General features: G+C 38.8%; 1 protein-coding gene across 17 annotated transcripts in view; it reads right to left on the reverse strand.

Annotated features, from left to right (window-relative positions):
* The window catches only part of ANK2 (ankyrin 2), a 581957-nt gene that overhangs the window by 78541 nt on the left and 478156 nt on the right, over positions 1-25260 (reverse strand). For 14 of the 17 annotated variants that reach the window (XM_061419353.1, XM_061419352.1, XM_061419351.1 and 11 more), the window contains 6 exons: positions 22650-22847; positions 17981-18079; positions 16876-16974; positions 13167-13265; positions 12143-12241; positions 3495-3567 (listed from right to left, as the gene is read on the reverse strand). In XM_061419353.1, the coding sequence (XP_061275337.1) occupies positions 3495-3567; positions 12143-12241; positions 13167-13265; positions 16876-16974; positions 17981-18079; positions 22650-22847 (667 nt within the window). Of the gene's footprint in view, positions 1-2213; positions 2268-3494; positions 3568-12142; positions 12242-13166; positions 13266-16875; positions 16975-17980; positions 18080-22649; positions 22848-25260 lie in introns of all 17 variants that reach the window. The other 3 variants (XM_061419338.1, XM_061419339.1, XM_061419337.1) reach the window with 1 other exon arrangement.

Below are 25260 nucleotides of genomic sequence, written 5' to 3' on the forward strand. Positions count from 1 at the left end.
GTTTTAGTCTGCACAGTAGAATATTCTTAGACTGAATTCCCATTTCTCTTCTCCTCCCATTTCTCTGCCATCCGACTTACTTTACATCCTGACTGAGCTATTACAGCAGCTTTCCAAGTGGGTTTAGATTCCACATCTACCACTTAGTAGCTCTGTGTCACTGAACAAACTACTGAGTATGTTTAAGCCTTAGCTTCCTCACCCTTAGGTGAGTCTTTCTCACCTGAAAAAAAAAATGAGGGGAAATCCACAGTTGATCTCATACGGATGCTTTGGGGATGCGATAACGCACCTGGCACTGTGATGCTTACTGCTTTATCCTCCCTCAGATGTCTGCTTTCCACAGCGAGATCCGTATGTCTTAACGCATCAGCCACACTGGCTAGATTATTTGCCTCTCTGTGTCCCCCTCTTGTACTTTCCTATCTCAGGACCTTCCCCTGTTCCTTTTCCACGCCCTAAAACCTGCGCCACCCTCCTACTCAGCTCTTAGCTCTAAGCAAGTCCATGCGACTGTGCTGGGTCCTGCTCGTGATGTTCCCAGGCAGATATGAAAAGCGGATGACATAGTGCCTTCAGTTATGCTTCGTGAGTTTATACATTGCATCTCCATATATGTTCATCTTTGATTCTGCCACGGTACCGGTCATAGAGCTTACACACAATAACATGACTTTCACCATCTGTAGGTTGGATTCTTGAATGGAAAATTCTGATTTCTTCACTATTGCAAGTTAGCCTGTTAGGACATCTATACTTGGCTTGAATACTCCTGAGTATTGATACACAGACTATTATTAAAATGGTAGAGTTGTAAAGAAAACAGGGATTAGCTAATACTGTCCAAATACATGCCGCTGTACTTCACCCATATAAATGATGGTAGGTTCCAAGAAAACATTTTAAACTCACAAAAAATTAAAGGATTGGCAATGTCAACTAGTCAAACTCTTTTATACTAATTGTACTAAAATGTTACTTCACAATACTTAGCTACATTCTACACAAGAAAATTATTCAACTTGAATTTCTTAGTAGGGAAAAATGCTCCCTGGTGGCACTAATGGTGAAGAATCTGCCTGCGATGCAAGAGATGCAGGAGACTCAGGTTTGATTCCTGGGTCGGGAAGATCCCCTGGAGAAGGGAATGGTGACGCACTCCAGCATTCGTGCCTGGAGAATCTCATGGACGGAGAAGCCTGGTGGGATGCAGTCCATGGGGTCACAAAGAGTCAGACACGACTGAAGCGACTTAGCACGCAGGAAGCCACAGAAAGCTTCCTCTCTCACCATGAAAGATATTCTTGATCATTCACCAATATTCCTTTAAGAGTTCTTATCACTAACAACTTTTAACATGTAACACTTTTAACAAAAGTATATAAGATGCTATAACTAGACCTTATGTTATGCAATGTGTAGGTTCAAGAGGTTGTTTCATACAAATGAAATTTCTAAAACCTCAGTAAATACTTTGGAAGGCATTAGCTATTGGAATTCTTTATCAAATATTTTAGAAATAAATAACTATTTTTAAATTAAATAATCACTACCTAATTTATCTCATTTATAAATTTAGATTTTCATGTAATAGGTTTCCTTCAAGTGGTACCACATGTATTTTGGAGTCTTCTTGATAGAGAAGATATTTTATATTATTCATTTTCCCCTATATGCCAAAGTCTCCCCTAAATTTTTAAAGATTACTTTATTCCTAGGTAATTAAAAAAATTAGATTATAATTACTAACCTATTTTTAACTACATCTAAAACGTAGCTTTATCCAAGAATGGTATGACTACATATTCAAGCAGTCTAATGAAGTTAATATGTTCATGCTAATTCAATGTCAACTTATCAAAAATTAATTTTTCTCTAAATTTGTATTCTAAGAAGAAATATTAATTTCTACAAATATTTCTATAGTGTCATTAGATAATGTAATTAGTTAATAGGTCTCAATAATAGTTTCAAATCATTAATATTATAGTATAAGCAATTCATGGCATTAAATTTCCAAGTTAATACAATCCACACACTCAAATACACATGTAAACAATTCCACTCATATTACACGTGCTATATAAAACAAAATCAAAAACAGATGAGTATTAGGCACCCAGATGTAAATATGAAGCAAGTTGCTTCTAGCCAGTTAAGAAAAATTAAAAGCAAAGACAGGCTTTCACTCCAACAATTTCCTCAAAAGGTACCTGAATCACTAAGAACTTCCCCATCAATAAAGTGGTCACCAAACTGTTTAAAAGCTGTTAACATGTAAGTGAAGATAAGAAAGATGATCACACAAAGCAAAATATAGTGTGCAAATACAAATTCAGAAAATTGGCAAGTATTAGGATGGAACACAAAATTATCATAATAAATACCTGGAACCATTATTTTTGGCAACATCTTTTAATTTGACCCAACATTTGTTTGTTCTTATCATAAGTTCTTACAAAAGTTGAGACAACTCAATGTCTGTCACTGATAAGTGAATTAATGAATTGGTTTCAAATGAGGGGATCTCAATGGAAAGTCTGACCTTATGATTTTATTGTGAAGAACCTAAAGAAATATCTTTAACATTTCTCCATAAAAGCAATTAGCATGGGGCCTACTACTAGGGCCAGTATGGCAATAGTTTTTCAAACACATACACTTGTTATGTGCATACATATGTACACATATTTTTCAAACATGTATGCCTGGCCAATAGCTGTACCACTGAAACTTGGTTATTCACTTTATTCATTCATGAATTTTTTAGATTTTTCTTTTTGTTCAAGAAAAGTCAGCTACTCTAGTGAAGTACAGTAGTGGAAACCTGCTGGCTGGACCTCAAGCATAATGCCTCGTACCCACCCCAGAGTCCCTAGTGCTCCTCATAGAGCCTCTCAGAATTTTGAAATCCACTGGCTTAGATAATTTTTATCAACTTTAAAACTATAGCAGGCACATTTTCCGACTTAAAGAATCAAATCTCAGATTTAATTTGTATGACTTACTGCTGTGCTATTTTTAACCTTCTCTAAGGCTCTTTTCCTCTGGATTTAAAGTCGATTCTGTGTGACTGAACCAAATTAGAAAGCAGATATTTCTCAACATACCCTCAATAAAACATGCTTTAAGTTCTTTTGCTTTCAGGCATTTTAATAAAAAACATATTTTAGCATAGTTAAATATACTAACAACAATTGTATTATCAGGTAGATATTTTAACAGATGGTCAATTTCCAGTTTCTTTCCCTTTTCCCAGTCCTGTTACTTACTAAGTCATTAAAGATAATATCAGTTGAAAATACATTAACAGAATCCTCCCTCCCCGCCAAATTGAAAAAGTAAATGTACTGAAACAAAGGTGAAAAATTGACTTTAAGTGCTAAGATGTTGTCATCTAAACCCACTGTACCAGCTTAGTCCCTGAAAAAAAAGATGATTTCCTTCATGTAAGATCATGACAGATGTCATAGAAGATTGAATAAAAGTCTTACCCTCTTCATCAGAAACATCAAGAACCTCAGTCATGGTCTCAGGAACATTTAGCTTGTGTTTTTCAGTGATAGTCTGGAAAAAGAAAAATCATTACTGTTCAACTTAAAACAAAGGATTAAAAGAATCACACAGGAGAACACAGTCAGTAGCATCAGCAAGTGATCAGGCCCTGAGCACGCCATCTTCTCCATGTGGACATTCTGGAAGCTTAGTCTCTTATTCTCCTTTATGGAAGTTCCTTTGTTCTTTCTGAAGATAAATGACCATTTACTCCAGTGAAGTTGTTAAGAGAAAGTTCATCATTTTGAGTTCCCATTTGCAAAACACATTCTTCAGCAATGGCATTAGAAGCCATGTGGAGAAAGCAGATTCGTGTTTTCAGGGCCTCCCTAAAATGGACTAAGTTATGTGTCTAGACAATCTTTAAAAAGCAGCAGTGAACACAGGCAATCTATTACAAACAAAACCATTGGTTAGAAGTTGTAAGCAATGTGACAGACTTGGGCAGAAAATGTGATGCATCTGCTCTGGACCAGAAGATCAACAGTGGACAGTCAATCATCCTTGTAGTCTTTCACTGGGCTACAATTCTGGCTTGCTGCTTAGTGGCTGCCCTCCATAATAGCACCCCAGAGCTGCCAAATTCTCTGCCTTCCAGCCCTGACGGACCAGGTAAGGTTATGAGACCACTCTCTGGAGTCTGGCTGCCTAAGTTCAGATTCTAACTTCATCACTTATCAGCTATGAGGCCGTAGCAAGTCCTCTATTTTTCCATGCCTTAATCCCCTTGTTTATAAAATGGGAACAATAACACTACATCCTAAAACTGTTATGAAGATTGATGAAATAATATATAGAAGAGCTCCAAAATCACTGCAGATGGTGACTGCAGCCATGAAATTAAGAGACGCTTACTCCTTGGAAGGAAAGTTATGACCAACCTAGATAGCATATTCAAAAGCAGAGACATTACTTTGCCAACAAAGGTTCGTCTAGTCAAGGCTATGGTTTTTCCTGTGGTCATGTATGGATGTGAGAGTTGGACTGTAAAGAAGGCTGAACGCCGAAGAATTGATGCTTTTGAACTGTGGTGTTGGAGAAGACTCTTGAGAGTCCCTTGGACTGCAAGGAGATCCAACCAGTCCGTTCTGAAGGAGATCAGCCCTGGGATTTCTTTGGAAGGAATGATGCTAAAGCTGAAACTCCAGTACTTTGGCCACCTCATGCGAAGAGTTGACTCATTGGAAAAGACTCTGATGCTGGGAGGGATTGGCGGCAAGAGGAGAAGGGGACGACAGAGGATGAGATGGCTGGATGGCATCACTGACTTGATGGACGTGAGTCTGGGTGAACTCCGGGAGTTGGTGATGGACAGGGAGGCCTGGCGTGCTGCGATTCATGGGGTCGCAAAGAGTCAGACACGACTGAGCGACTGATCTGATCTGATCTGATCTAAGAACAGTGTTTAGAATATAATAGTGTTCAAGAAATATTAGCTAGCATAACTTATCATAATAATTCGATATTAAATTAGTCTTAAAAACAAAGGTTCTCTGAACTTTTTAGTCATTCAGGCACTCAAGAAACATTTTGAGTGCCTATTCCATGATAGGCACTGTTGAGACACCAGGGATACCAAGGTGATTAAAAATTAAAGATAAAAAGTCAAATCCCACAACTTTAAATATCACTTAGAGATGGCTGAGGCTCTTTTTTTCTGTGTCCCTGTCTCTTGTTTCTGTATTGAAAGTGTATTAAGTACATCAATTGGCAAAGCCATGAGAACATTCAAATACTAATCTCTCACAATAAAGAGTATAATCTTCAAATAAAGACACTAAAATACAGTCAATAGGTTGTCAAGGTTTTTAAACTTTGCTGCATAGATATTCCAGACTTGTTTGTCTCTAGTATCCCATTACCAGCTTGTTTCTTTCCAAAAGCAGTAAAGAACTTCAAATATATTTATAGGGAAATTCAGTTGATTAATTTGAAAATATATCTATATGTGTGTTGTGCTTAATCTCTTAGTCATGTCTGACTCTTTGCGACCCTAAGGACTGTAGCCCACCAGACTCCTCTGTCCATGGAATTCTCCAGGCAAGAACACTGGGTTGCTATGCCCTCCTCTAGGGGATCTTCCCAATCCAGGGACTGAACCCAGGTCTCCCACATTGCAGGTAGATTCTTTACCGTCTGAGCCACCAGGGAAGGCCAATATACAGGTATAATGTCTTTGTATTAAGAGGGAGTGATTAAATCATAACATGATACTGAACAACCTTTCAGTGGTTTCCCATTTTCTTCAGAAAAAACTTAATACATTTGATCCCTAAATAATTCAGATTTGAACTGCCTGGGTCTACCTACATAAGATTATTTTCCAAAAGTAAATACTACATTACTACATGATCCGAGGTTGGCTAAATCCATGGATGTGGGAGGGGGCATGGCTGACTATAAGTTACACTCAGATGAACTGCCTAGGTTGTCAGGGGGTCAGATGAACTGGCTCTGATAATGCCTGGTGATGTAGCCAGAGGCAGGGAGACCACATCGCTCCCCCAACCCTGCATCCGTGTTGGCAGCCACGTTCTCTTACACCTCCGTTTTCCTCCCTTATCCTTTTCTTTACAAGAAATGTTCTTTTTCTCTTTTCTTGGCTCATGTAAGATGTAACTTCCTTGGAGAAACACTCCTTGACCCTCCCCAATGAATGTATTTGTTTAGCCGTGTTTAATCTGCTACTACTCCCTCCTACAACATCATGTGAACCACATCACACACACCTGTATATGCCTCATCCGCCTCCTACCTGAGTGTGAGTCATTAAAGACATGGTTTCCACAGAACCAAAAACATAGTAGGGGCTTCTCAAATACATAGAGGAATAAATCAATGACATAAAATTATGCAAAGTACATTTAAAATTCACATAATGACTGCGTAGATTTCCTCTGGGGAAGAAAAGTAAAGGAAGAAATGGAGAAAGCCTTATGTTATCCAGATGAAGGCACACTGAAGACTAGAGTAGTAAGTTCAGCTTTCCAGAATGTTGCTTCTGTTGTTCAAATAGTTCCATAATGTCTTATTCACTGAAAACAAATTAAGCACTATAGGAATGACAAAAGCACCTATCCAAAATTATGGAGACTAACAGGTGGTAAATAAGTATTTGACGAATGAACAAATTTTTAAAATATACCATTTAATTATAAGATTAATTTATGAATTTAACACAAAAAGATGATAATCTAAGTTCTATATCAATGATTCTCAACTCTAGCTGCGTATTATAATTATTAGAGAAGTTTAAAACATATTATTGCTTGGGTCTCAACACAGTCAATTAAATCTGTATTGTTTGACAGTGGAACCAATTACAGGTGTTTAAAAATAGTTCCTCAGGTGGGTCTATTGTGCAACTCAATTTGCAACCTGTTACACTTTCCTGTATTAAGAAAGTGCATAGGTTGCAGAAAAATGACGTTTTTTTTTGCATTTAGCATATAAGATAGAAGACAATGAGATCCTATTAAATTATGACTGCTGGGGAAACTTTAAAAATAAGTCTTAAGTGTAAATTAAATGATTTAAAAAGTTAAGGGATATCTACTGTATTAAACTACACCAGAAAGTCAGTTTTTGCAGATAACGTTCTAGAGTAATTGTCCTTCACTGGAAACAGTTTCACAAGAGGATGTGTCTCAATTTAAAAACTGATGGAAATATACTTTAAATAGGTAACTTATATTGCCCAACATTCTCAGTTTCTATTTCAGATGCTGATAATGTGACTGTATTTTCTTTGAACTCGTGACAGTGGAACTAGCTTTGCGTTAGTTTGGTTACTGCATGCTATTAAAATTACTATCTGCAAATATATGTGGCAACAGAAAAAGTAACACACTGATCATATTAGTCATGGATATTTTTTGGCACAGATGTTAAAAATGCCTTCTATTTACAAAGTAGTAAATATAGGATGCATTTTTACATGACATAGTGCCTGACCTTTAAAAAATCATCAGTAAATATTTGTTAAATGGATAATAAGTCTTGTACTCATGACTCATGATAAAAGAAATGAAAAAAAAAAACCATCCCTTTAAATGAACTGTCCTTTGAAAACTTGATTAGCCAAACATAAATATAGTTTTGTGCAACTCCATCTGAATAGTCCACAGAAAACAAGGATATAATTAAATGATCATAGGCATCTTCTGCTATAGAATCTCAGACTCTATGGTCAAGACTAGAAACAACTTTAAAATTAAAATGAGTAGTGCACAAAGCATAAGCTTAATAGGATGTAGTTAAATCATATATTGTGGCAAAACAACTATGTGATACCTGGCAGACTCAACTTACATCATAATGTAGAAAACAGAACATGAGTCCTTAACATGGTATTTTTATAAATGGGGGCTAATGCCTGGTTTGTTTCATGGGAAAGAAGAAGTGTGCTTTACTGCCCTTCATATGGTCCCTCCCCTGGCCAACCATTCCCTTAGTATCACAGACTCTGCAAGTCGCAGCACGCGGAGCGACCCTAGCTAGTGTACTGCCTTCCAAGGCCCACACGCAGTCCCCCATCAGTACAAGCTAAACCTTTATACCAATTGTACATGTTAACATAATTTTTGCATATAATTAAGTACTATGTAAGTAATATTTTTCTATTAAAGGTTGGAAAGTCTCAATGAAGGTGAATTACCAAAAGTAACTGCTACTCACATGTGGTTGAGACAATTATAGCACATTGGGAAAAAATATGCTAAAAGTTTAAAAAGGTTCTGCATTCAGACTAGTCTTCTGGGTTAAAAGTTTTAAAAAGTTCTGTACACAGACTATCTCTTTAAGATAACACATCAGATAAATGTATACAGATATTGTAGGATACCACACATGCACCCACAATACACTATGTATTATTGATGTTCTTTGTGCAAGAATAACAACTTTTAGCTTTCTAGTCAGGGACCTGTATTCAAAGAAGAGTTCTTGACTCCACCTTAAAAGGTGTCAAATGATTACATGTATTTATTGCATTGCCATTTCTATGATTCCCACTTTATCTGACTCATGGTATCATATAAGATTTAGAACCAATGTTTAAATGCTAATATAAATATAATGTCATTTTTATTTTAGTAGGTTATTCAGTATGTATGCCCTACATATCAGTGATCATATGCAATATAAAACACAACACTTTAAAACTATGCAAATAACTGATGATTGCTGATCAATCACCTGAGCCACTGCTCCCTAGTGGCTCAGAAGGCAAAGAATCTGCCTGCAATGCAGGAGACCCAGGTTTGATTCCTGGGTCGGGAAGATCCCCTGGAGAAGGGCATGGCAACCCCCTCTAGTATTTTTGCCTGAAGAATCCCATGGACAGAGGAGCCCGGCGAGTTACAGTCCATAGAGTCGCACAGAGTTGGACACAACTGAAGTGACTTAGCACGCACAAGCAATAACAAAAGGATGAGTCATATCTCACAGTTCTTCCAAACTGCATTAGGAGATTGAGCTTGTTGGCTTCTGTGGCCAGAAATGTGTCCCTCCCACTTTGATGTCCATTCCGGCAAACAGACAATGATTGTAATCCCTGGAGAGTGCTCAACGGTCTCATATTCCCTGCTGCGTCTTAAGAAGTTAGCAAAGCAAAGGTTAAGGAAACAAACTGCAATCCCAAAATGTCTCACATATTTCTGAAGTAATGACTTTTCCTTTACAAACTGCTACCTTACTCTCCTCTCCACACAATGACTTTATTCATACTTTGGGGTGAAGAACTCTGGAAGGAGGAATAGCTAAGGAGACTTTCCCTGATGACAAAGAACTCACATGGCTGCTCACCTGGCACATGGTACTAAGTGAATGATGTGAGGTTTGTATGTTAGGTGTGTGGCTGTAGCTCAGCTAATACATTCAAATGGTAATAATTATTAAATTTAATTTGGTTTATTTTACATATTATTAAATTGCTTCATGCTATTTGCCTACCACCAGTGAGTAGTCCAAATAATTTTTAGTGAATCTATAGACTTTAGAAAATGATACTGAATATGATCCTCCCATGAAAATCAATAAAGGGCATTATTTATGTAAGTTTTTAAAAGTTGAAAATTCCTATTAAACTACTTTTAGCAAAGCCAAGGTCAATTATATCAGAAAGATTAAGAATATGGATTTTGTAATCTGACAACTTAAATTTGAATCCTACATCTACCCTCAATGTTTGGCATATTTGCAACTTACTAAATAATAGTCATAGCTTTAAATATCATCATTATGTGGAAAAAGAAAGACCGAAAATCTCTTCTGAAAAAGAGTATAAAGTCAGAAGACCTACATCACAGGAGGAATGTTTGTATTTTCAATCCTTAGACCCAAATTCCATCTCATAAAACAATAAAACTCATAATTCTAAGAATCCAATTCTAAGAGAAGCAGAAAGTAAAGATAGGACAGTAGCAAAACATGTAACTGGTAAAACCACCCAATTAGAGAAAGGGGGTACTCGTGTGGTTAATGTGGGCGACGATTTCTTATTTGAGTACTGAAAGCAGTTAAAATCTAAAACATTTTATCATGTTTTATATTTATTTGCTGGCTTTTCACATAGAAATTCGATTGCTAAGTACAGTGGTTTTTATTGGAGCAATGCTTTAGCGAGACAGCATAAAGAATAATAGATACAAGAAAAAAAGCTCACGGAGGAGCTTTGAGGAGTTTTCACATCCCCCTAGAGCTACATATGGAGATATGACCTATGTCTGATTTGTGACAAGGTATCTGAGAACTTGTGTGGCAATAGTATTTAAAAGCAATTGCTCCTCTTTCAAAATATAGCTCTGAATGGTTAAAGTATCACTCTAAGTAATATCTATGAGCCTGAGATCGCTTTGAAACATGTAAAATTTATAGTTTTGATATTAAAGAAGATTTTCTTTCAAAACTTAAAACCTCATTTTCCACTCCCCCTATACTGTAAGTTATTGGTCAGGAGGAATAATGTTTTTACCATTGATGACTCTTCAGCACCCAGTATGGAATCCAACACACCTTTTATATCCAATAAACACTAAATGAAAGAAAAGCAGGTCACGATAGCGAAAAGATGCCATCTAGTGGCCATTTGATAAAAATGTATATACATGATTCCTAGAACATGGAAGAGGTAATAAAGTTGAGAGATGACTAGAACAAATGTGTAGCCAGTCTTGCCACCTAAAGTTTCATTTATCTGTGATGTGCACACTGTTTCAAAGGTTCCAAATAAAGACATATGTAAAGGTCCCTAATATGAAGATTCTCCTGGTATAAGAAACCATACAGTAAGAAAAAGGCATCACGATTCTTCCATATACAGTGACTCAGGACGGTGCTAGATGGTGACAAGACTTGTTTTTCTCCTATATAATTTATGAATGCTATGCTTTAAATCTTTAAAAATATTGTGGTACACTGGCCAAAGATTTTGCTTGGGGAAACAAGCAGTGCCATTTTCTTATCTAGATTCTGTCTGCATCTTGCAGTTCATTAATACATCATCCTTCCACTCTATTTAAAACTTCACGTCAAACTACTTCAAGGTCTGTCAGCAGGGACTTGCTATCAGCCTTAAGAACAAAATTCTCTTCTTCTCCTTCACATCTATCAAAAGAATCAAGAGTTGTTAAACTATATGCATCACTCCCAGCTTGGAGCATGTATTAGAACCTCATTCAGAATTTGTTACTTGTTGATTCATGATCTCATTGGATCTCATCTCATCTCTAAGGAACAGCTAGTGATCTGCTGTCGCTCTTCTTTTCTACTTTACGATGAGAAATTACAGAGCTGTTGTTCTCGCTCAAAGAGGAACGTTAATAAATAAAAGCAAAGAGAAGAGCACTTTTAGTTGTAAGTCTCCCTCTCAGGAGGCCTCCTTTAAGCTCTGCTCCAACTGAATAGCACAAGAGCATTAGCAACGATTCCATCACGGTCTTCACTATTCCAGAGTTTCTGGCAAAGGCCAGTGATGATCACTGGCCTAAAGAATCAGCACTTATATTCCATATAGTGAAAAAAAAATTAAATATATACTCTGTCATGATGCAGACACGGTTTCTCTCCTAAGCACACTCACTTTTCTTTTTGAATAAAAAAATACTCAGAAATAGGAAGAAAATCAGGATGAACTGTTCTCACTGCGAATGCATCTGAACTAGTCCTGAGCTAAGAAGGGGTCAAGGTCTTCCCAGCGTCAGGAGTGACCTTCAGGCTGAGATAAAAAGTGGAGTGTCCTACCACTTTGCCAGCAGTAGGTGTCACACCCAACTCCAGCAACAGGGCAGACGAGCCAGAGAAAAAGAAGTCAGTCACAGAAAAAGGGCTAAGTGTTATAACATTACATTCACACATTTTATACGGATTTACGTTGACAAAAGGAAGCTGAAATCCCTGTATGAGCTGTGTAAATACGTTTACATCTGCATACTTCAAGGTACACAGGCTCTACAATATGTTCGCCCAAAGTCTCTACAACCTGTTCACACAAAGAAGTTCAAACGCTCAAAACATCTTGTAAATGAAAATGCACGTGGCTTAAAAACCACAACAACGGAGCCCAAGTCGATGGGTTCCCTTTACTTACCGTGGTGGTGGTGGTGACCTCCTCCGTTACAACCTTCAGGGTGTCCACCACCGAGATGTAGCCCAGACGCTTAGCAATCGCCAAGGCAGTGTTGCCATTCTGAAGAGCGAGCGAAAGAGAGAGAAAGGCAAGTGAGAGCGGGGTGGGGGGATGGCGGGGTGAGCCAATGAGCTCACTCGCGGCTCCACATGAGCCAGCATTTTCTTCCAAAACAAGGCACAGCTTAGGAAAATCACTAGTTTTTACCATTACATCTGAATCTTCTTTGTAACTTCTTCAAACTATAGCCCAGGTCACCATGGTAACACAACAAGCTGCATCTGCCTGCTCTAATAAGAAGCACTCGATTGCTTTAACCCTGAGGTTGTCGAGCTAGCGCTCCGAATTCTGTACTGTGCTTAGGAGAGTCACCTTTGAATCCAGAAGGAGGCCTCCGAAGAAAACTATTCAAGAATCAAGTACACTCAGTCCTCATCAGAAGTCAGGCCATCTGCTGCAGGTAAGATGTTACCACAGGGAACGCGGCAACATATTTAGCTACAGCTGTGCAAAAGTTCCCCGTGCAGCAAAAGAACACAAACAAGCAACTGAGGCCCCAGGCCAGGCCACTGGGGATCTCGGTTGGTTTAATTGCACCGCTTAGTTTACATTTCAATGGCTCAACATCCCAAAGAGCTCCGTTGGAGCCAGCGGCCTCGGAAAGCGTACTCCCTTAAGAAGATCGGGCGGGAGGGGTGGACTCCGCTCCCAGCCGAGAGCCAGCTGGAAGCCAAGCCAGTTTCCGCAGCCCGAGCCCGGGGCCCCCTCCCGGGAGGGAAGACTGAGTCAGGACGCTGCGCTCCCTCCCGGGACCAGCGCTCTCAGAAATCACATGCTGATTTCTGGAAATCCTGGGCTTTCCCCCCGACTGCGGAGGTTTAAGAAGGATGTGGGGGGTTGGGGGACTCAGCTCCGCCAAGCGGCTCCCGGGAAGGGGGATTCTAAGTCAATCAAAGAGAAAGAGGGGCAGCCGGCGCCCCCTTACCGCGGTGGTAGCGTTGGGCTTGGCCCCGTGCTGCAGCAAAACATTGATGATGTGCGTGTGGCCCTGTTGGGCGGCTTGGTGCAAAGGCGTGTAGCCATTCTGTAGACGACGGCAGCGGCGGCGGACCCAGCAGGGGTGTGCGGGAGAAGGAAGAAAACTAGTTAGCCTTCATTTTGAATTTCTTGGTCTTATTTACACCCAAGTCGGCGCGGAGGCCTGTTTCTCTGGAGCAAGATATCACCAGCAACCCATTTTCTCAGCAGCACAACTCCCTCACACCTTATGGTCCGCTAAACAAAGAGGCTGGCTTCTAAAATTAGCAAGATCAACAAACTCCAAATGGTAACTATTATTATGTTTTCACCAATTAGCATTCTAATTAGCATTCACAATGAATATGCTGAGCAAGGAGATATTATAATGAGGAAGAGTATTATCACAGTGACTCCTTCCCTAGGAAAAATGGGAGCATCAACTGTTGAACTCAAACTTAGGAGGATCATACAAACCAGTTTGTTCATTGTGACTTCCTGCGTCACTAACCTCTGGGCTAGCTTTAGGAATTCTAAACTAGTGACAGTAAATTGCAGTCTTCTATCCCCTTCAGAAAATCCTCAAAGATGTACACACTTAACAAAAGACTTCATTGGGAGCTGAGTGGCCCACTTTCAAATAAAAACTCCTTTAAAAGTAGGTTCTTTTAAACATTCTGGTCTAAACTTTCACTTGGATGAAAGTTCTGCAACTGTGATTTGTGAAAAATTGAGGTTAGTGAGAAGCCAATCTTGCTCAGAACTCTAGTGAGTTCTAGGTGTGGTACAGATTGGTTGCATGCGGACATCAATTCAAGCAAACTGCACTGGAATCCTTGGAGGCACAGTGAAACGGTAATAGCTGTCGTGTCCTAAGCACCCATTTTATGCCAGATATTGGACCTTATATTTATTCTCTTAATCTTTACTACCATTCTGAAAATGAGGGTGCTTGGTACACAGCAGGTGTCTTATAAATGAGTTCATGAACAAATGAGTGAATGCATGAATACTTGTCTCCCTATTTCAGAGATGATGAAACTGAAAATAACAGGGCTAAGTAATTTGTTCACAGTCATTCTAGGTTCAGATCCGAGGTAGAAGATCATGAAGACAATGACCATCAGATTACTTTTTTATTGTCTCCCTGCCTCACCCTGATAAAAATGTATCTGTATATGTCACACCCCAGGGTCCTGGGCTCTAAGTTCTGAGTAGCCCATTCATACCTTAAACGTGTAAGAGTATACATCCCCTATTTCCAGTGTCACTACCTCTTCATGACCAACATTTGCTTCTCCCGTCTACATGAAGTGACTATCCCTATGCTGTTAAAAAGAAAAACTACGGGCCCAAAATAGAGTCACTTATGCCAGGCAACCCCACCACATTGGGGCTTAATACCTAACCTAACAGAAGCTTCAACCTCCCCAGAAATGTCATCTTAATCGGTCAGTCAGGAATTTTCTGGTCAGCACCAAGGGGATAATCTGCCACGTGGGGCCCCTGCATACAAGGAAGATGAGGTAGTCTGCCACTGAGACCCCTTTTGTCTGCCATACATAGGTTACCTTTTTTTTTTTTTTTTTTACGACTTCCTTGTTCAGCATTTAAAAACCCTTCCCTTTCTGTCTTCCTTGGGAACTCCTCCCTACTTGCTAGATGGATGCCACCCTTCATGAATCATTCAGTAAGGCCAAGTAGAGCTTTAAAATTTACTTGACTTAAAAGACTTTTAAAAAAGCACCGCACAGGGTGCCACTTGATCCCGTCTGTGCTCTCACTTGGGCCTTTCCATCCATGGGGATGTACCGTATGTGTGAGAGTCTGTCTGAGGATCTCTCAGACTGGAATGTCATCAGCTCAGCCTTGTCTGCTATATATCCCTGTAATGGGATGACTCCAGGAAACCTGGAACTATAAATCAACTTCAGGGACTCTGAAAACATAGCTGTTACAGGCACTCTGCTCTCAAATCAGGCAATCCATGGATATTTCAGGAGCATAAAATAAGTAATATTTCTTTTCTTAAAATTTTTTTTTCCTTTCCATTGTGTTTATAAATACTACACTGAAGTTTTACAAACTTTTCCAAATTTTTATACCAAGTGATGAATGTTTGAAGAGTAAAGGAAATACACATATTTTCATAGCAACAAAACAATTTGTAGTAACTATGGTTACATATGAGATGTGAGGAAGAAAACTAAATTTCTTCTCCAAAAGTGTCATTCTATGTGAAAACATTCTGAAGTGTTTATTAAAAGACTGTCCTTGGAGGTATGGATCAATCCACTCCTCTGAAGATATATGAAAAGATACTTCCAATTGCAAGTAAAATCTACATAGTTCACTTTTTAAAAACCTTGAAAGTTAAACTGAGATTTTTCTCCAGATGTCCATTTGAATGCAGATCAAACCCGAGGGAGACAAATGATGCTATCCAGACCACATGTTTGGCTTCTCAATATTATAACTATTTCAACAAACACCTAAGATAAAAATATAGTAAATATTTTCAAGTTCTGCCAAAATCTCATTGCATTGCTGCATTAGGCCTTACAAGAGAATACCTGGATTCCAAAAGTCTTGCGTGTAGTACTTGTATGTGAACTGACTCAGCCAAAATGGTATTACACATTAATGCCTGAGGGAGACCTCATGTTGGAGCTTTCAAATATGTCTCCAAGTACAGTTTCATGAGAACTCAAGAATTGCTCAGAAACTAGGCAGTCACCATTCTTGCTCAAGTCAGATTAGAAGTTTTGTATCTCAAATGTTAATAGTACAATTTTAAAAATAACTTTAATTCACTTACAAATATACTTATGTATAGACATGCTTTTGTTTATGCTTCAAAGAGGATATGAAAAAGCTAACTTCTGAAATTTGTTGTTTCTAATTAGTATCATCTTGAATGATGACTGAAAAATCCTGAATGTGCTCACAGTAATTTACTTGCGCCTACTCACGTAGCTGAAAATTAGGGATCTGTGATACATAAACGATGCAATTACATACATTTTTGGACTAAAAACATTGGAGCTCCTAGGTTACACTATGCATAGTACCAATATTTTACCCATTTCTCTTCCCTTGAAATAATCTGAATGTACTGAAGTGTGGTGTTATGTTCCCATCATGCTTTGCAGGATAGAACCCTTCAGATTACAGTGTGAAACATACTCAGCTCTACATTATCCTTGAAAACTCCCAGCCCAGGCTTACATATTACTGCCTCACTGAGCACGGCCACGTGGTATCCCAAATGTGACAGAGTTCATTAAAATGAAAGGCAGGCAGTCCAGGCGGCCTAATTGTATTTTCTCACTACGGGATGAAGGCTGGGGGAAGGGGGTCAAGGCTCTGAAACAAGGTAAAGGAAATTGGCCTGAACATCAAGATGTTCTTGCTGGCATCTATTGCATCCAGCAGCGAATTGTTAAATCGCTGTCAGCTACTTGAACTTCCTAACAGAAGTAGTTCTGAAGCTGACCTACATGGCTGTCAAAGGTTATTAAAAAGAAAAGTCTCAAACAATTGCACAAAGCTTCATGGCTTATTCAAAATCACTAGAAGCACTAAAAGGAAAATATGTAACTATGGTGAGCTAGTGAAGTGTCCCTATGGCTGAACCAATGGCTTACAGAAAACAGAAATGAGTACAAGTATTTTACCTTGGTTTTTGCATTGACATTTGCTCCCTGCTTCAGAAGGAAGTTGACCATTTTCACGTTTCCATAGTGACAGGCCACAATTAAAGGAGTGTAACCAAGCTATAAAGAATAATAAATAAATTACTACTCCAGTGGTTAAAACTGAAGGGGAGAGGGATTAGGGAGAACTTCAGTTCTGGCAGGATTGGTAGAAATTCTATTTGCTTGTACAGATATTACTTAGCAGATGATATATACATCCTATGGATATAGAGATGGACAGGAGCAGACCCCTGAGCACAGGAACTTAATGCAGCACAGGAGATCCATCACTGGGCAACTTAATCTGACAAAGAGCTAAGAGAAAGACACAAATAATAGGCTCTGAAAACACGGAAGAGAGACTGAGTCTAATAGGATCCAGAAGAGATGCACAGAAAACACAGAATTTTTTGTTTTTGCTCACCTATGAGAATAAGATGAGTTCGTAGAATTTAATGACATAGAGAGAGAAAAGCTGTTTAGAAATCAAGGACATGGAGGCAAGCAGGCACAGGAAGAAGAAAGGAAGTCATTTTGCCTAACAGATGTGATGAGGCTGCTGCTGCTGCTGCTAAGTCGCTTCAGTTGTGTCCGACTCTATGCGACCCCATAGACGGCAGCCCACCAGGCTCCCCGGTCCCTGGGATTCTCCAGGCAAGAACACTGGAGTGGGTTGCCATTTCCTTCTCCGATGCATGAAAGTGAAAAGTGAAAGTGAAGTTGCTCAGCCATGTCCGACTCTTCTCGACCCCATGGACTGAAGCCCACCAGGCTCCTCCATCCATGGGATTTTCCAGGCAACAATACTGGAGTGGGGTGCCATTGCCTTCTCTGATGTGATGAGGGGGAGAGGGTAAACTTAAGCCTGCAAAGTTGGAATCCTTTGGTATCTTTTGCTATCCATTTTGACTTGATTCCAGTAAAAATGGAGAACCATTAAATATTTGTGAGCAGAGAGAGCCACAGTTGAATCAGAATGGCCATCTGAAGAGGCAGGGACTTGGACTTCGGGTGACATGAATGCGGGCTACTGGGAATCATCCAGGTTAGAACCTGTCCCGATATCAACAGTGATTGGCTTTACCTTTGTGTGTGCATCCTGGTCAGCCCCATGCTTGGTGAGAATATCAGCGACATTCACTTTATCTTCCTGGGCTGCAAGGTGTAAAGATGTGAGTCCACTCTATGGAGAGAACGAAAGCAAAGGGGTACATTTGAAGAAGAAAATACACAGTAGCATCTATAATAGCATGTAGTGAAAAAAATCCTGGAAAATTCAGAACTGCTCCCTAGAAACTGCATCTTTTGATATCTAAAACAAACCCTCCAAGTGAATATAACTTTCCATCAAAGACATGCTCTCTAAGCTAATCAACACTGCCCTCAAATTACATTTTCTGTATTGGATACTTATATTATGATGCAAGACTTTAAAATAACCCAGCTAATAAGCTTCCAAACAACATTCATTTCAAACCCGTTCTGATTCTCCTGCTGAGTCTATTTATTCACTTGAATAATTGATCAACCAATTACTGCTGCTGCTGCTGCTAAGTCACTTCAGTCGTATCCGACTCTGTGCGACCCCACAGACTACAGCCCACCAGGCTCTCCGTCCCTGGGATTCTCCAGGCAAGAACACTGGAGTGGGTTGCCATTTCCTTCTCCAATGCATGAAAGTGAAAAGTGAAAGTGAAGTCACTCAGTCGTGTCTGACTCCTCGAGACGCCATGGACTGCAGCCTACCAGGCCCCTCCGTCCATGGGATCTTCCAGGCAAGAGTACTGGAGTGGGTTGCCATTGCCTTCTCCGCAACCAATTACTACTTCTACTTTATAACTGCATCAATAATGTATATTTTCATCAGTAAAACATCACATCAATGTAAAAAACATCCAGAGTTACAGGAAATGAGTTCAGAATAAATTTCTCCAGCACCCAAAGACAGAATACTATTTTAGGGATTTACCTAAGTGCTAAATAGTGACCCGATCACTCATATATCACACCATATATTTGGCCAGTTATATGTAAATTTCCTGGCATATGTACATCAAGTAATTATTTTAAGTAATTAGGCATGCAAATAAAGTACAGTTAAGAATTAATGAAAGAATAGAGAAAGGAAGGAAAAGTGATTTATTCAGTCAGTGCCACAATCTGACAGCCTCACTACATATGCAAGTATCTCCCATCAAGCAAAACTGAAATTTAAAGGGTATCTTTAAAACCTAAATCACTTGTACGTTTAAAACGTGTTTTTTGAGTACCTCTCATATGCCAGGAAGTGTCCTAGACACTTGAATAGATCAGTGAACAAAAGCCTCTGCCCTTTTAGAACTTACATTCCAGCTAACAGGATATTCATACCACATGTTCATCTCCTGCTGTTATTGTCCAAACACCTAGTGTATTTCTCCTCTCCCGGTGCATCTTGCATCTGCATGCTGCGGTATCCTACTTGTCCTCTGAGTTGGCATGCCCACTCCCCGAGTTCATAGCCAATCAAAGCGTCTCAACCATGGCCTGCAGGCCGGCTCTCCTACAGTCTGCTTGGGTTGAGAAATCTAAACCATGTTCTTCATGCTCTCTAGCCATGGTGTTACTTCTATAAACTGACAAGTTCTCTGACCTTTAAAAAATCAAAGTAGTATTTATAGAGAAAAAAAAAAGAAAAAGATTCTCCAACTAGAGAAAGGGCTTTATGTTTAAGAGTCTGAGGCCTTTTAATTCTTAGAGTTCTGGCTGAGCTCAGCTTTGAGTTTCATAAACCATAAGAATGAGATGGAAGATACACCCTTCTGCATTAAAATGTTATCATTCCTAAACAAATAGTATATAGTCCTAAAGTATAAACATTATGAATATTAGGACAAAGCAGATTTTTCTTCATACTGTTATTCTCTATATTAAAATAGAAAACAAAATTATTTCTCCTTAGAAATAATCAATCTTTTAAAAATGTTACTGTTAGCTAATTGGCCATCTTATCCTCATTTATAAAATGTCTTCACGGAAACATCTAACTTCATTTTAAATTGAATAATTGGGTACTATAGCTCAGCCAAGTTGACAGGACCAGGTGATTTCACTGATCAAGTCTATCCAACATTTAAAGAAAAATTAACAGCAGTCCTTCTCTAAAAAAAAAAAAAAAAAAGTTACTGAAGTGATCATTAAATGAAGTAATCATCAGATGTCTCAAAGGCATCTTTAATGGCATTTCAAATGTACATGCTGATTTCTACATTATTTGCAGAATGGATTTTTTACAATATAAGATGGCAAACTAACAACCAGTGTTAAAATCCTCTACAGTTTATTATGGTAAATTTTCATGCCTAAATTATGTAAACCTTCCTAATAAATTAAGAAAACAGAAAATGTTGAAAGAGTTCTTTTCAAAAAAAAAAATAATCTATTTAAAAAAAAAGTAATCTATTTCCTAAGATGTACTGGCAGACTCTACAATTGGTTGCTTTATTAGATGGGTGATTGGATAAGGAATGAAATATCTATTTCTGTATTATAGTTCTTATTAAGGAATAGTCACTTAGAGCATATTAGTTGATTTTAGTTGACCTTTCTTTTTGGCCACACTGAGTGGTATGAGAGATCTTAGTTCTCAAACCAGGGATTGAACCCATGCGCCCTTCAGTGGAAGCATGGATTCTTAACCACCAGACCACCAGGAAGTCCCTGACTTTAGTTGGTCTTAAATAGATAAAGAATATATGTAGTTTTAAAAAGCAATGGGAAATTTATTATCAGCTTTGCTTATTATCTAAGATACCTTCACAGTTGCATTTTCCTATATTTATTTCATATAAATTTATTATTATAATTTATAATATAAATAACACCAACCAAAAGGCAAGATTATATTTTTCGATATCATAGTTATTCAGATATATCTTAACATATTTACTGAAGTTTTACTCCAGTAACAAATACATCATCATTGATCTTTAGGAAATCACCCAATATTGAAATCATGTTATATAGTTAACATAAATACTTTGTGGTTCAAATGGAATATTTTTCTCCATTGCTGAGTGGAGAAAATATTCAAAAATACTCACTAAGTATTTGTTGACTGCTAAAATTGTCTCAAAAGAAGTAATATGTTTAAAAGAATACCATCAGGGAGGACATAGCAAACTGATTCTACATATATGTGTGTGCCATTTTTATGAATTAAAAATTACCCCATCAGAAGCACAGTGTGATCGGTTTCATGAAATGTCAATTCTACTCAAATTTTTGCATGATTCGTTAATGGATTTCTTGTGTTTATTTTCAAATGAAGATTTGTTTTTAATGGACAATAAACATATGACTCATTTGTGTACTGATGTAAAATGAAATATTCTACCACTGGTTTCATGATGAGACTGTCCCCAGGGAGCTCACAGACCACCTGAGTCCCATGATTTTAACAATCACAAGGAAATCCATGCCCCAGACTTTAAGGATTGTCTGGCTGACACATTGAATTTCACCGTAAAGCGTCATCATGTTCATTCTTGTTAAAAATGCAAATATCTTTTGGAGGGTTAAGCCTACAATTAGTCTCACCATACTTTAAAAAAGGATCTCTGAGGCCTTTTGATAGAGAAGAGAGAAATGCATGAGGGCAAGGAATGTACTGGAACACTTCTGAGTGATTTAGGCACAGAACAGGACTCTGGAGGCAGTCAAGACAACTTGTCTTTTTCACAGCTCTTTCTAAAGGACATAAGCTACATAACCTATTTACAAATATTACGACCAACTTATAACTGAGTCTCCAAAAGTAATAATTAACTCAACAGTGAGATGTGGAAAGTATCTTATTTGTTTATTTGTGGGAAATTCTAAGAAACTTAACTTTCACTAAACCCACACCATGTGTTAAAAAAAAGCATCAGAAGATGTAAACAATGAGCTAACTTATAAACAGGCTCCAATATTTTTGTTTCTCAGCAGCTGGTTCCAATGGAGTACAAAGAAGTGTTAAAAAAAAAAGATAAGATACATAAATAGACAGGGTTATAGATATATATGGAGAAAGACTGGCATGTACTTGCAAAAATTTTAATATATTTTTCCGACATGTCCCTGACTTGTTCTATTATAGTTAATACACTTGTCCACAAAGGCTATTCTCTGGAGAGATGCTTTATTAAAAACACTGATTCTCTGACCACCACCATAACCACCCAAGCTAAGCAGAAATCATCATTTTACTGAGTTCCCCGCTACTGATCAACAGGTGCCTCTGATGCTCAGCCCCGCTGAGAATGACTTGGGTGGCAGGCACAGAACAACAGCTTAGAAGCAAGTGTTTGGACTGGGCCCCAGATGAAACAGCCAACTCTCCTCTCTCTCTGGAATCTGGAAGTAGGGCCAGCAGGTTCTATAGTAATCTGGACAGCTGCTTGAGCTGCGGTGATACTAACTCTTGGGAGCAACAGGATAGCCTCTCTGGTCACAGACAGAGAAGCAAAGGGAGCAGGCGCACAGAGAGAGGAAAATGACACCAACTTGCCAGAAAAGTCAAGACATAACCAGACAGCCCTCCAGGCAGAGTCTGTGAGCCTCGCCCCTCACTTCCTTCTGATTTTCCAGCCCCTCATAAGGCTTGACTCCTTTGCTACCCTTGAATTCTATAAGACATCCCTGTTTCTCTCCAATACATGCCCCCTTTTTGTTTCAAATTGTCTTTGATTGGTTTCTATTTACATTGAAAGCAAGAGGCCAAACTGGAATACCTTGGTTGACATGTGGATATTGGCTCCCTTATCCAGAAGCAAGGTGACCATATCCGTGTGTCCCTCCTGCGAGGCCAGATGGAGTGGAGTGACTCCTTGCTTTGTCACGATGTTCGTCTCTGCTCCGTAGCTCAGGAGTGTGGAAGCTATCTGCATTTGATTCTTCTTGGCAGCAATATGTAAAGGAGTGTAGCCATTCTAAAAAAATAAAAACAAAAAAACACACCTATGTTGTAAGCTTAGCAATCGCCCTGATGTATGCCTAATGGAAATAAGATTCTTTAATCAATAGAAAAGTTAAAAAGTAAGGTTATAAGAAATCCAAATTCTTGCTCATCATAAGTTTCAGTCCAATAACTCCCAAATCTTTGCAAACCATTCTACTATATTTATAAGACAGATATAGACACAAATGCCCCAAAGCTTAGAATCTCCCCATCATAATGCTGCTCCTGAAGAACAAGCCAGATTCCTCGTCTACATCACCGTCCTTTAAATACCTGGAGATGGTTTTCATATCTCCCTTTAGTCTTCTCTTTTTCAGGTTAAATTTCCCATTCCTTCAACTATTCCTGACAGAAGCCCCATTTCTAGAGTTCTCCACTGAGGAGGACCTGCTCTGGACTGACTCTAGTTTGTTAATATACTTTAGATATGATTTTAATAACAGAATAAAACAACATTATTCCCATGATCTTGTTATAACACCCCTACTAATGTGCTTCTAGTTGGAGTGTACTTTTTAATCATTTAACAACTATTTAGTATGTGCCTACCATAGCCAGGCAGTGTGTGTGGTGTGGTGAAAAAGATTTCTGTTGTTATTGTTCACTCGCTAAGTCATATCCAACTCTTTGCGACCCCATGGACTGTAGCACACAAGGCCTCCCTGTCCTTCACCATCTCCAGGAGTTTGCTCAAATTCATGTCCATTGAGTCAGTGATGCTATCTAACCATCTCATCCTCTGCCACCCTCTTCTCCTTTTGCCTTCAATCTTTCCCAGCCTCAGGGTCTTTTCCAGTGAGTTGGCTCTTGGCCTCAAATGGACAAAGTATTGCTGCTTCAGCTTCAGCATCAGTCCTTCCAATGAATATTCAGGGTTGATTTTCTTTAGGATTGACTGGTTTGATATCCTTGCTATCCAAGAGACTCAGGCGTCTAAGAGTCTTCCACAGTTCCACAATTCAAAAGCATCAATTCTTTAGTGCTCAGCCTTCTTTATGGTCCAACTCTCACATCTGGACATGATTACCGGAAAAACCATAACTTTGACTATATGGACTTTTGTCAGCAAAGTGATGTCTCTGCTTTATAATACTCTGTCTAGATTTGTCCAAGTCTTCCTTCTAAGAAGCAAGAGTCTTTTAACTTTCCGGCTGCAGGCACTGTGAGAAGTGGTTTTGGAGCCCAAGAAAACAAAGTCTGTCTCTGTTTTCACTTTTCTTTCTTTTCTCTATTGGCCATGAAGTGATGGCACCAGATGCCATGATCTTTTAAATGTTGAGTTTCAAGCCAGCTTTTCCACTCTCCTCTTTCTTAGAGTAGTATCATCTGCCTTTCTGAGATTGTTGATATTTCTCCCAGAAATCTTGATTCCAGCTTGTGATTTATGCAGTCTGGCATTTCACATGATGTACTCTGCATATAAGTTAAGCATAGTGATAATATACAGCCTTGTCATACTCCTTTCATAATTTTGAACCAGTCTGTTGTTCCATGTCCAGTTCTAACTGTTGCTTCTTGACCCAAATACACATTTCTCAGGAGACAGGTAAAGTGATCTGATATTCCCATCTCTTTAAGAACGTCCAGTTTGTTGTGGTCCACACAGTCAAAAGCTTTCACATAGTCAATGAAGCAGAAGTAGATGTTTTTTCTGGAATTCCCATGCTTTCTCCATGATCCAATGGATGTTGGCAATTTGATCTCCGGTTCTTCTGCTTTTCTAAATCCAACCCGTATATCTGGAAGCTCTAAGTTCACATACTCAAAGGCTAGCTTAAGGGATTTTGAGCATTATCTTGCTAGTATGTGAAATGAGGACAACTGTATGGCAGTTTGAACATTTTTTGGCATTGCCCTTCTTTGGGATTGGAATAAAAACTGACCTTTTCCAGTCCTGTGGCCGTGCTGAGTTTTCCAAATTTGCTAACATATTGAGTGCAGCACTTTCACAGCATCATCTTTTAGGATTTGAAATAGCTCAGCTGGAATTCCATCATTTCATGGAATTCCATCAAAGCTGGAACACATTCTAGCTTTGTTCATAGTGATACTTCCTAAGGCCCACTAGACTTCACACTCCAAGATGTCTAGCTCTAGGTGAGTGATCATACCATTGTGGTTATCTGGGTCATTGAGACCTATCTTATATATAGTTCTTCTGTGTATTCTTGCCACCTCTTCTTAATCTCTTCTGCTTCCTTTAGGTCCTTACCGCTTCTGTCCTTTATCATGACCATTCATGCATGGAATGTTTCCATGATATCTCCAGTTTTCTTAAAGAGAAGTCTCATCTTCCTCATTCTATTGTTTTCCTCTATTTCATTGCATTGTTCATTTAAGAAGGCCTTCTTATCTCTCCTTGCTCTTCTCAGAAACTCTCCATT

The sequence above is a fragment of the Bos javanicus genome, chromosome 6 (genome assembly GCF_032452875.1).
Source record: "Bos javanicus breed banteng chromosome 6, ARS-OSU_banteng_1.0, whole genome shotgun sequence".
Lineage (NCBI taxonomy): Eukaryota > Metazoa > Chordata > Mammalia > Artiodactyla > Bovidae > Bos > Bos javanicus.